Source organism: Chelonia mydas, chromosome 1 (assembly GCF_015237465.2).
Source record: "Chelonia mydas isolate rCheMyd1 chromosome 1, rCheMyd1.pri.v2, whole genome shotgun sequence".
In the NCBI taxonomy this organism is placed as follows: domain Eukaryota; kingdom Metazoa; phylum Chordata; order Testudines; family Cheloniidae; genus Chelonia; species Chelonia mydas.
The window spans coordinates 111218999-111231337 of record NC_057849.1 but is presented as its reverse complement, the minus strand read 5'-3'; the positions used below and the strand labels follow the sequence as shown (position 1 = coordinate 111231337).

The window sequence follows — 12339 nt, the reverse complement described above, 5'->3', positions numbered from 1 at the left end:
AAAGAGGTAAATGATCTTCTTCGCTGTTGCTTTGCTCACATTAAGAGCAGATAAACTTGCACTTTAATAAATCTAGATGCCTATAACTAATGATTTTTGAACAACCTTTATGTGAAGTAAAGAATGAGTTTAAACTTGTTTTGAGTCCACAAATATTTTAAACATATTTTCTGATTCTTTTAGTTAAGCGATGTAAGTGAGCAGAACAAGAAGATGGAAGTTCAAGCAAGAAAAGTACAAGCACGTTTAGAGAATTTACAAGTAAGACTAACAGTTTTTCCTTATTACTTCTTCCCTTGTAAGAAACAAGTCAAATGTAATTTATTTAATATATCCTGTTGCAGAGGAAGCATGAATTTTTAACAATACAGAAATCTAAAGATGTTTCTCAAGCAATGCAAGAAATTAAATCTGTGAAGCAGGAAAAAATGGCAACAACATCAAAAATTTGTAAGGTAAGGCATAAACAAGGAGGAAAGGAAACTTCTATTTTAATTAAAGGATATTAGATGTTGGAATATCTTTCTAGAACACCCACTTTTGCTATGTCTTCAGGAAACTAGTGACATCATTTACTCATGTCATGTATTTATGATATGAGTGAACTACTCAGTTATGCTGAGGAAAGGGGTTAAAGTGTTCAGGGCATAAGAATAGTGCAATTGGATTGCATTGGGGAAAATTTAGTGTGTTTAACTGGAAAAAATAATTACATTTAAATTGTCACTAAAAAGAAGTGCACTTATTGTCATCCTAATCACCTTTCTTTTATGTTGTATCTCATCCCCCCTCTTTTAATCTGTCCATCTTTTTAAATTGTATGTCTGTTTCTTCCACTATGTTTGGAAAGTTCTTAACACATTTTGATTACTGTCACAGTGTAAATAATATCTCTCTATGTACAGCTTTCTGTAATTAACAGAAAAGAAAAACGGGTAAATGATGTCAGATATAGGAAGATTAACTTGTAAGCCATAGGTAATTATGCTCTTAGTGCTTATAGTAGAAAAAGCCTCTAGTGAAGGAAAAAGTGAGTAAATGCTGACATGTTTCATACATGATTGCAATATGATCACCTTCCTTCCTTCTGTCTTGAAATATTCTGTTTTGCTTTTGTGAAATAATATTTCTTATCTCAGTGTTGTCCTATTTAATAGTGTGCCTTCTGTCTGTATTCTACCATTATATCCCTTCTGGTAATTATGAAATCTAGCAATAAAATTACTTGGAATATTGCTTGAAATATTATACACAACTTTCTCTTTCATTTAAGGGAACTAGATTTTTCCCTCTGAGGGCTGACCCTAGAAACTTCCTGAATGCATCTGCTTTTTTTCCTGACAAGCCTAAAATAATTTGTTCCACTTTGGGATTCTTAGTTAATGTATTGGAGAAGGCAAATTGGGGGGTCCATTCTTCTGAAGTCTTGGTTTTAATTCTTTGAACTTATTCATTGTTGGAATGAACATTATTCAGTTGTAGTTAATGTGGTAAATTTTAATGGCAGTGGGCTACATACAAGAAAGTGACATGAATCTAACATTTCCCACATAAAAATTACCACATGTTGACAATACCTGTGAAATATGCAGCTGTCTTTCACATTCTCCTCACATTCTTATGGCCAAAGTTGTAAAACGGACCCATTCTGTGCATGAAGATGTTTTTCTAGGACTTTATATAAATTTTGTACCTGTGTGTTTTCTGCCAACCAATAATCACCACAAATAATGGCCTAAACTCCTAATTTTTCTCAGGCATGGCACCATCCTACTCCAAATACATATAATAAAATGCTAAAACTGTTTTCATATTCTGACACATCAATCTGTTTTCTTTGAGAGGCTGTAATAATATACCATATGTTTTGGAAAAGCTTTATAATCTTATTTAATGTTATGGTTGTTACAGGTACCACTTAATTCACATGTTTATGAGCTTTTAAGTGTTCTTATGGACTGGATCTCAGATCAATTCCTCAAAGTGAAAATAGAGGAAGAAGAAGGAGACAATCACAAACTAATGTACACCCACAAAAATTACACACAAGAAAAGTGTGCAAAGGTAAAGGGGTTTGGATTGTTTTTTTTAAACCTTGTGGCCAATGTATGCTAGTTTTATTTATATATATTTTGAATACTATTCTCAAAACAAAAATAGTTGTGAATAGTTAACAGTTCAGTATTCATTCAGACAATAATATTTAGTGGGTGTTTTGACACACATAGCTCCAAAAATACAGGCAATTTAAAGAAAATTAGGGTACTAAGTTCCTGTCCCATTGTAAGCCATCTCTTACTCCTGATCACTTCTTTCAATTATATGATTTTCAGATTTCTCTCTTCATTCTTCCCTGCAATGTTGAACATAAGAATGAGCACACTGGGTCAGAGCAGTGGTCCATCTAGCCCAGTATCCTGTCTTCCGACAGTGTCCAATGCCAGATGCGTCAGAGGGAATGCACAGAACAGGGCGATTGAGTAATCCATCCCCTGTCGTCCACTCCCAGCTTTAGGGCAGCGAGAGGCTTAGGACACCCAAAGCGTGGGATTGCATCTCTGATCATCTTGGCTAATATCCATTGATGGACCTATTCTCCATGAACTTACCGAATTGTTTTTAAAACTCAGTTATAGTTTTGGTCTTCACAACATCCCCTGGCAATGAGTTCCACTGGGTGTTGTGTGAAGAAGTACTTCCTAGTTGTGTGAAGAAGTACTTTTCCTATTAACTTCATTGGGTGACCCCTGGTTGTTGGGTTACGTAAAGAGGTAAATAAAACTTCCTTATTCATTTTCTCCACACCATTCATGATTTTATAGACCTCCATCAAATGCCCCTTTAATAGTCTCTTTTCCAAGCTGGAAAAGTCCCGGGCTAGGTCTACACTACAGACTTATGTCAGTATAACAGCATCACTCAGGGGTGTGAAAAATCCACACCCTGGAGCAATGTAGTTATACTGACCTAACCACGTAGACAGCGCTATGTTGATGGGAGAGTTTCTCCCATTGACATAGCTACTACCTCTTGGGAGGTGGATTAACTACACCGACTGGAGATGCTACTATGCCAAAGGAAGAGCATCTTCACTACTGCAGTGCTATATGTGAAGACAAGCCTCCAGTTTTTTTAATCTCTCCTCATATGGAAGCCATTCCATAGCCTAATCATTTTTGTTGTCCTTCTCTGCACCCTGTCCAAGTTCCTTCCCCTCATCCTTTTTTCTAAGCAGATTTGCTTGCCTAATTTAAAATAAGGTATTAATAAACAGGCAGTGGTGCTATAAGGAGAGTTTTGGGATGTATAGCTTTGAGATGTATGGCCACTGGGAAGCTTTCATGGACAGAGGACTGTTCTCTCAGGATGGACTTCACCTGGGTAGGGAGGAAAATAGACTTCTAGGATGGAGGCTGGCACAACTGATTAAGAGAGCTTTTAATTAGGAATTTGGGGGAGATTGTTGGGAGATGTCCAGATAATCTCCATGCCGGATTTTAACATTGAGAGGGAATAAAACAAAGTAAGAAAGGATAGAGCCATCGGTAGGAGAATGGACATAAGGAGGAAGGGTAGTGTAGATACCAGTCTAATAGGTGATACTGGCGGTAGAATGTCTATGCCTAATCGGGTAAAGAATGTGAGCGAAGCCAAACAGGAAAAATGAAGATGTTTGTACATTAATGCGAGGAGCCTAGATAACAAAATGGAGGAACTAGAGCTATTGGTGCAGGAAGTGAAACCAGCTGTTACAGGGATAACAGAAACATGGTGGAATAGTAGTCATGACTGGAGTACAGGTATTGAAGGGTATATGCTGTTTAGGAAAGACAGAAATAAAGGCACAGGTGGTGGGGTAGCATTGTATATCAGTGATGAGGTAGACTGTAAAGAAATAAGAAGTGATGGAATGGATAAGACAGAGACTGTCTGGGCAAAAATCACATTGGGGGAAGAAAGCTACTAGAGCCTCTCCTGGGATAGTCTTTGGGGTGTGCTATAGACCACCTGGATCTGATTTGGATATGGACAGAGACCTCTTTAATGTTTTTAATGAAGTAAATACTAATGGGAATTGTGTGATCATGGGGAACTTTAACTTCCCAGATATAGACTGGAGGACAAGTGCTATTAGTAATAATAGGGCTCAGATTTTCCTGGATTCGATAGCTGATGTATTCCTTCATGAAGTAGTTGCTGAACCGACACGAGGGGATGCCATTTTAGATTTGGTTTTGGTGAAGTGAGGACCTCATAGAAGAAATGGTTGTAGGGGACAACCTTGGTTCGAGTGATCATGAACTAATTCAGTTCAAACTAAATGGAAGGATAAAAATAGATCTGTGACTAGGGTTTTTGATTTCAAAAGGGCTAACTTTAAAAAATTAAGGAAATTAGTTAGGGAAGTGGATTGGACTGAAGAATTTGTGGATCTAAAGGCGGAAGAGGCCTGGAATTACTTCAAGTCAAAGTTGCAGAAACCATCAGAAGTCTGCATCCCAAGAAAGGGGAAAAAACTCATAGGCAGGAGTTGTAGACCAACCTGGATGAGCAAGCATCTCAGAGAAGTGATTAAGAAAAAGCAGAAAGCCTATAAGGAGTGGAAGATGGGAGGGATCAGCAAGGAAAGCTACATTATTGAGGTCAGAACGTGTAGGGATAAAGTGAGAAAGGCCAAAAGCCATGTAGAGTTGGACCTTGCAAAGGGAATTAAAACCATTAGTAAAAGGTTCTATAGCCATATAAATAAGAAGAAAACAAAGAAAGAAGTGGGACCGCTAAACACTGAGGATGGAGTGGAGGTTAAGGATAACTTAGGCATGGCCCAATATGGTAACAGTGTCTGCGCTGGTCGCCTTGCAGTGCCGTTGGTGCCACATGTAGCACGCGCAAGACCTTAGCCCTCCAGTTCCTTCTCAACCGTTCTCAGCTGAAGATGGAGCAAAGGGGCAGTGTTAGTACTTCTCCCTAAAACCGTTAAGAAATAGCTTTTAGATAAGTACTTAAATAAGTTGTTATAGAGATTGTTAGTGTAAAAAAAATAAAAATAAAAAAAAAATTATTGTTAATTCATGAGACAGCCGCCTTAAGGGACAGTTACTAGTTAAAATGCCGGGGTCTCCAGGCCTCCAACGTGTGATGCCATGCCTGTTTCAGACAGGCATTCTTTATGCGTATGCTGCCTGGGTGAGGGGCATATTCCCCAGAAATACTCCCATTGCAGCAACCTGAAACCCAGAGCCTGATGGGACAGGGACCTTCGGCTTAAAATGATCTTGATGGAGAAGACCCTCCAGCCTGAGGAGGACAAGCAAACAGCCTCTCTGGGCACTCCTCAAGATGGAAAAGGAGACCTACCCTCTGAAAAACCAAAAAAGAGGGCTCAAACATCTTCGCAGAGAGGTCTGCAAAAACAGAGGCGGACTCCTGCAAGGTCACTACCCCCGATGCCATCTTACTCTCAGGTGAGCACCTATAATGCTCCAGGCACTTCCGGTACGGCCGAGGTCAGAGAGAGAGAAACGGAGTCGAGGCACTGACCCAAACATGCCTCCTCCACAGCACCGAGCTCACTGGTATGGGACTTGGCACTGAGTGTCTCAGGCACCATTCCTCCACTGACACTCAGTCGGCACCGGTAGACCCCACCAAGTCGGCACCAGCCAAACAACAACACCCCAGTCGGCACTGACTCCATCAACAAAAGGGAAAGCACCCACGGCACCAACTACTCAGAAATCAGCACCAACACAGTTTCTGCTGCACTAGAGAGACTTAGAAATCTCATTGGTACCACATTCACCAATACTCAGTGCCAAGGGCTCCCCCACAGGCTCCAGAGGAAATCACAGCCCACAAGACATGGCATGGTTCTCCAGTGATGAGGTGGAGGAGATGCAGGGACAATACCTCCTATCTCCACGTCACTCCTCATCTAAGGCCCACCAACCAATGTGGAGCCACATGGGTCCAACACACCATATGAACCAATCATGGTGCGGGCCCCCAAGGATGTACCCTTCTATGGCTTTCCCAATGCAATGGGCACATTGGGAACCCTGGAGCGCATATAGGGGTCAGCATTCTACACTGTCCACAACGCATAGACGTGAATTGCGCTCTAACCCAGTGTCTCTCATACCACAACCCTCAGAGACACAGGAATGGGGAGAGGACACAGAGCCGGGCACAGACCACGACACATCTCCTGTGCACAATTCATCTTCCTCCTTAGATGAGGCGATTATGCCCCCACCGCCAACCTCAGCGGATGACTTTAAACAATTTCAAGAGCTGTTCAAGAGGTTGTGCAAAGCCAAGACATCCCGCTAAAGGAGGTAAAGACAAACAGCACAAGCTGGTACAAATACTGCAACCTGCATCTACCTCCAAGATTGCTCTTCCCATCAACGAGGCCCTCTTGGATCCCGCGGAGACAGTCTGGCAGACACCTGCTTCTATTCCGCCCACCTGCAAAAGAGCGGATAGACAGTATTACGTACCATCCAAGGGGGCAGACTTTCTATTTGCGCACCCGCCTCCCAACTCCCTAGTTGTCAAGGCAGTAAATCACCATAACAGCCAGCCACAATTAAAGGTTACACCCCATGACAAAGAACACAAAAGACTTGACTTGTTCAGAGGCAAAGTGTATTCCTCTGGCACCCTTTTGTTCCAAGTGGCCAATTATTCAGTGCTACTGGCCAGATATGACTAGGACAACTATAGGAAACTTGCCCAGTTTACATCTGAGCTCCCAGAGGACAAACAGACACAATTCCAGGCTATTGTCACTGCGGGCCAGCTCATATCCAAAACAGCCCTTCAGGCAGCATTGGACACAGCAGACAGAACAGCGGCCACAGTCGTAGTAATGTGCCAGGCCTCATGGTTTTAGGCCTCGGGCATACCAATAGAACTCCAGACAAAAGTAGAGGACTTACCTTTGACCGGGTACAACTCTCAGAAGACAGACGATGTGCTTCATTCAATGAAGGACTCTCGGGCCAGGCTCTGCACTTTGGGGATTTACACCCCTCCCCCATCCCCCAAACCCCCGCAAAGAGAAGGAGATACTAACCATATCAGAGGCCTAGAGACTCCTCAAACAACAGACAACAACAACAGCAGCCACACGATAGCCAGCGTCAACTATCACGATGCCTGCAAACACCTCAATCTCAGGCACCGACTTCTCAGTCAGCACCTCCAAAATTGCAATTTTGAAAAGTTGGTGGAGGGTTTGAACAACCTCCCTCACAAAATAGCACTCATTCCCCACCCATCCCCAACTTCTGGCCATCGACTCCGGCCCTTTTACCACATCTGGGCCACCATAACATCAGACCAGTGGGTGTTAGTGTATCCCGAATTGATAACTTCTATCGCCTTTACCTCCTGCCCACCTACCCTTCCCCATTCCTCTTCAGGGACCCTTCTCACAAGCATCTACAATGACAAGAAGTCGATCATCTTCTACAACTGGGTGCTATGGAACAAGTACCACTACAATTCAGAGGGAAGGGATTCTACTCCCATTACTGCCTGACCCAGAGGAAGAGTGGGGGATGGAGACCCTCCTGGATCTGCGGAAGCTTGACAAGTTCGTCAGATCCCAAAAGCTCAAGATGGTCACATTGGGTATGATACTCCCAGCGCTGCAACAGGGGGAGTAGTTTTCAGTCCTCGACCTCCACAATGCTTATTTGCAAATCACCCTTCATCCTGCTCACAGGAAATGTCTACGATTCACGGTAGGACGAGAACACTTCCAATACAGAGTACTTCCATTCAGCCTATCCGCAGCACCAAGAGTCTTCTCCAAAACTCTAGCAGTGGTAGCGGCACATCTATGCAAATAGGGAATAATGATTTCCCCTGACCTGGAGAATTGGTTTATCAAAGGCCCAACTCTACTAGACACAATTGATGCAGTCCAGTCTAATATCACACTATTCCAGGTGCTGGGTCTACAAATAAACAAATGGAAATCAACCACAAATCCAGTCCAACAACTAGACATTGTCGGGGCACATCTCAACGCCATAGAAGCCAAGGCATCATTACCCCTTACCAGATTCACAAACCTCACAAACTTTATCTCAGAGATACAAGTCAGTCCTCAAGTTTGGGCTCGCACTGTCCTACAATTACTAGGACACATGGCAGCCACGACATTTGTGATACGATATGCAAGACTACATATGCGATGCCTACAAGGTTGGCTAAGTACGATATACATACCAAGCAAACACAACCTACGCAAACGGATCACGGTTCCACCAAATGTCCTGAACTCATTACAATGGTGGACAAGGCCACAAAATGTCTATATGGGTATCCCTTTCCAATAGGAATCCCCAACAACAGTGATCACCACAGATGCCTCACTGATAGGTTGGGGTGCTCACATGTGTTAACACACGATACAGGGCAAATGGTCTCCAAGAGAGACTCAATTTCACATCAATTTGCTAGAGCTACGAGCCTGCAGACATTTCCTACCTCATATATGGAAGAAATCCATTCGAATTATGACCAACCGTATCGCCTGCATGTTCTGCATCAGCAGGCAAGGAGGAGCTTGCTCACATTCTCTATGCAGAGAAGCCATGAGACTTTGGAATTGTTACATACAACACAACATACACATCACAGCGTGTTACCTGCCAGGCTGTCAGAATGCAACAGCAGACACATTCAGCAGGTACTTCTCCCAGGATCACGAAAGGGAGATGAATGGAGAGGTCCTGAGTTCAATTTTCAAAGGATGGGGCATTCCCACTATCGATCTGTTTGCGTCCCTGATGAATCGCAAATGCATGATGTTCTGCCACACCCTAAATTCTTACCGAAAGTAACCTCAGCATTTAACATGAACCAATCTCTTCACCCACCGACATTCTACCCTAAGCCTCATGGTACTCCAACAGAAGCCGCCCTACACACTCCAGACTTTAGAAGGGCGCTAGTGTTCTACCTTGAAAGAACCAAACCTTTTAGGAAATCTAGACTTTTCATCTCTACTACCGAGCTCTCGAAAGGAGATCCTATATCCATTCAGAGATTATCCAAATGGATTTCCACATGTACTCAAACATGCTACCATATCCGGAATATAGAACCATCGGAGCACGTTAGAGCGCATTCTGCTAGGTCGATTTCAACCTCAGTAGCATTTCACAATAACATTCCAATACTAGAGATCTGTAAGGCGGCCACTTGGGCCTCCATCCACACATTCACAAAGCACTATGCAGTCACACAGGACTCCAGGGCTGACGCCATAGTGCCTCACAGTATTTACCTCAATGACTCGAACGAACCCAAAGTCCCCTCAGAGGGACACTGCTCTACAGTCACCTAAAGTGGAGCACCCACAGAGACACTACTCGAAGAAGAAGGAAAGTTTATTCACCTTGTGCAGTAACTGAAGTTCTTTGAAATGTGTGTCCCTGTGGGTGCTCCACTGCCCACCTTCCTCCCCTCTACTTTGGAGTTCGCAGTGAGGACTCTGCGGTAGAGAAGGAACTGGAGGGCTCGGGTCGTGCGCGTGCTACACGCGGCACCAACAGCACCACGAGACACCTACTGCGCACGTATGACCTGCGTGGACACTGCTACTATAAATTTCTGCTTGACGGCGCCGGGACACACCACCACCTAAAGTGGAGCACCCACAGGGGGACACATCTTGAAGAACTCCAGTTACTGCATAACCTTTCCTTTCTCGCATCTGATGTTAGTGAGGTTTCTTAAAAGACTCACTTGTGTATACTTTCATATCTGAGTCAGATCTAACGAGACCTCCCTTTGTGTCCAGGACATCTTGCTCATTATTCCACCTTTCTATGAAAGCTGTATTTGTGGTGGCAGTTACATCTGCCAGGAGAGTTTCTGATATAATAGGTGTTATTGGCGTAATATCCATTTTCATTAGTAATTCAATAGTAATTCACTATTTTAAACAAAAGGTAAAATTGCTTTAGAAACACATTCAGAATTCATCTGAAAGTGATTACAGACATTTATCTGCACCAAACTATTCGTTTACCAGTATTTTTTCCAAAGCCTCAAGCCAACAGACAGGAGAGACTGCACTACCTTGATGTGCATAGGGCCATACGTTGCTACGTCCATAAAACCAAGTCATTTAGGATCTTACCTAGATTCTTTGAGGCCTATGCAGAAAGAGTAAAAGGTCAAGCAATCTTGGCTCAGCCAGTGTCGTATTGGATATCTTCATGCATAGGATCCTGTTATGATTTGGCAAATGTAACTGCTGAGTCTACAAGGGACTTCCAACAACCTTTCTAAACGTATTGACTGTGGACATCTGTAAGGTGGCTACATCTTTACATACTTTCACCAGACACTATGTCATCACTTCTCCAGACTCTGCCATCACTCATGTATCATGAGTGATGTGGACTTTGAAAAATCTGTACGTCATTCTCTGTTTCCATAGTTCTGAAGTCTCACCGTCTTCAGGGAAACTGCTTGTAAATCACCTACAGTGGAATGTATATGTGAACTATCACTTGAAGGAGAAAAAACGATTACTTTGTCTCCTGTAACTGTTCTTTGAAATGTGTTATGCAGATATGCATTCCATGAGCCTTCCTTCTTTCCTTGTAATTTGGAAGTGTCATTGTTTTTCTGCTGCAAAGGAACTGAGAGGGAATCAGGGTGACTCTGCCTTTTATACTCTCAGCTGCAGGTACAAAGACATCCACGTACTGCTGGCAAAAGTCTTCGATTCAAAAGCATTGGGTGCACATGAACACCTACAGTGGAATGTATATGTGCACACTGCATCTTAACAACATTTGCCATAGAGATCAGTAACCATTTTTTTCCTTTGGAGACAGAGTTGAAGTGTCAGTGCATTTTACAAAGAGAAATCAAACAACTACACAGAGAATTCATGGGGCATAAATCCTAACCCTGTGTGAAATTTCACATAGATTGGGCAGATAGTTTTTGAGAAAAACAGGAATTTATGCCCCATTTTGAGTCCATTTTAGAAGTCAGCCCTTCTAAAAAATAATAATCTGTGTTACATGCTAATACCTATAATTATGTAATTTTTATGTACTTGCGGTGAGTGTGCTAAACCTATTCAATGCACTGGATCTGCCAGATAAGTATTTGCATATGCAATCCATTATCATGTTTTTTGTTTACTCAGTGACAGATGACGTATAAAACTATACCACTGTACATTTTTCCAGCTTTTACCTATCGTTGCTGAACAACTCCAGTGGATGCCATTTGTGAACCCTAAACTACATATGCCTGTAATTAAATTTATTTACTGGGCTATAAGGCAGCTAGACTGTGGGACACAGGTAAAACATATATTCTACTTACAGATTAATTCTTTAATATTTCATGTTCAGAATGCTCATTCTCAGAAGATTCTTAGGTACTATGATGTAAGATAAATGGATGCTTTTCGATGTAGTAAGTATAGTTTTAAAAAAACCATCAGCCTTCACAACATTCAAATTCAAATAATTTGCTGCAGATATAGGGCAAAGGGAAAAAAATTAAGATAGTAATTTAAAACTGTTTAGTTTTATATTATAGATCCATGCTTTATCTGTCGAGGGACTTACGTAGCCCCCTTTGTAATAATATCTGAGAACCTCTCAAACCTTGAATTTATCTTCACAACATCCTTCTCAGCTGGAGAAGGAAATCCCCATTTTATAAATGTTAAACAAAAGATGCTCCTAAGTGAAACCTTGTATTGTTTAATCCTGAAGTAAATATTTCCATCCAGTACGTAATGGAAGTTCTTACAGAACCGTATTGTAGCAGCATAACTGGGGTCATATCTTAGGGTCCAATCCTGCAAAAATTTATGCACGTGCCTAATTTGTATACTCTGAGTAGTCCCTTTGATTGCAAAGCTAGGCACGTGTCTAAATCTTCGCAGGACAGGGGCCTTAGATTTTAATAAATGATGCGGAAGTTATAAAGCAGATTGTTTTTACATGAGCATCTATATTTTTTTAAATTTGGATCACATTAAAGATGCATTACATTAACAGTATGAAGAATATATTCTGCCCCACAGTTTTGCCTTTCCAATTCAGTGACATGAATTCCAATAATAAAATACTCTTTCCTTTGCTGGTGGACGCTTCTATAATATGTCAGTATGTTATGCATAAATTCTCCTTCTTTAATTTTACATAATTATAATTACTTAATATATGTTTCTGTATTAAAGAAAATCAATATAGTGGGTCAGACCTAGAAAAAAAATGAATATGAACAGTTGTAAAGGCTACTGGGGTTTTAAGAGTGTCCTCTAGCAAAAGAGTAACA

The 12339-nt window shown here is 41.8% G+C and overlaps 1 protein-coding gene across 11 annotated transcripts in view; it reads left to right on the top strand.

The window, feature by feature from the left end:
* The window catches only part of CCDC138 (coiled-coil domain containing 138), a 70774-nt gene that overhangs the window by 18913 nt on the left and 39522 nt on the right, over positions 1-12339 (top strand). For 10 of the 11 annotated variants that reach the window (XR_005225162.2, XM_037897509.2, XM_037897549.2 and 7 more), the window contains 4 exons: positions 184-261; positions 345-455; positions 1912-2064; positions 11235-11351. Coding sequence is in view for 10 of the 11 variants with exons in the window: in XM_037897509.2 (XP_037753437.2) it covers positions 184-261; positions 345-455; positions 1912-2064; positions 11235-11351 (459 nt within the window). In the remaining variant the exon portion in view is untranslated. The remainder of the gene's footprint in view (positions 1-183; positions 262-344; positions 456-1911; positions 2065-11234; positions 11352-12339) is intronic. The other variant, XM_043536232.1, reaches the window with a different exon arrangement.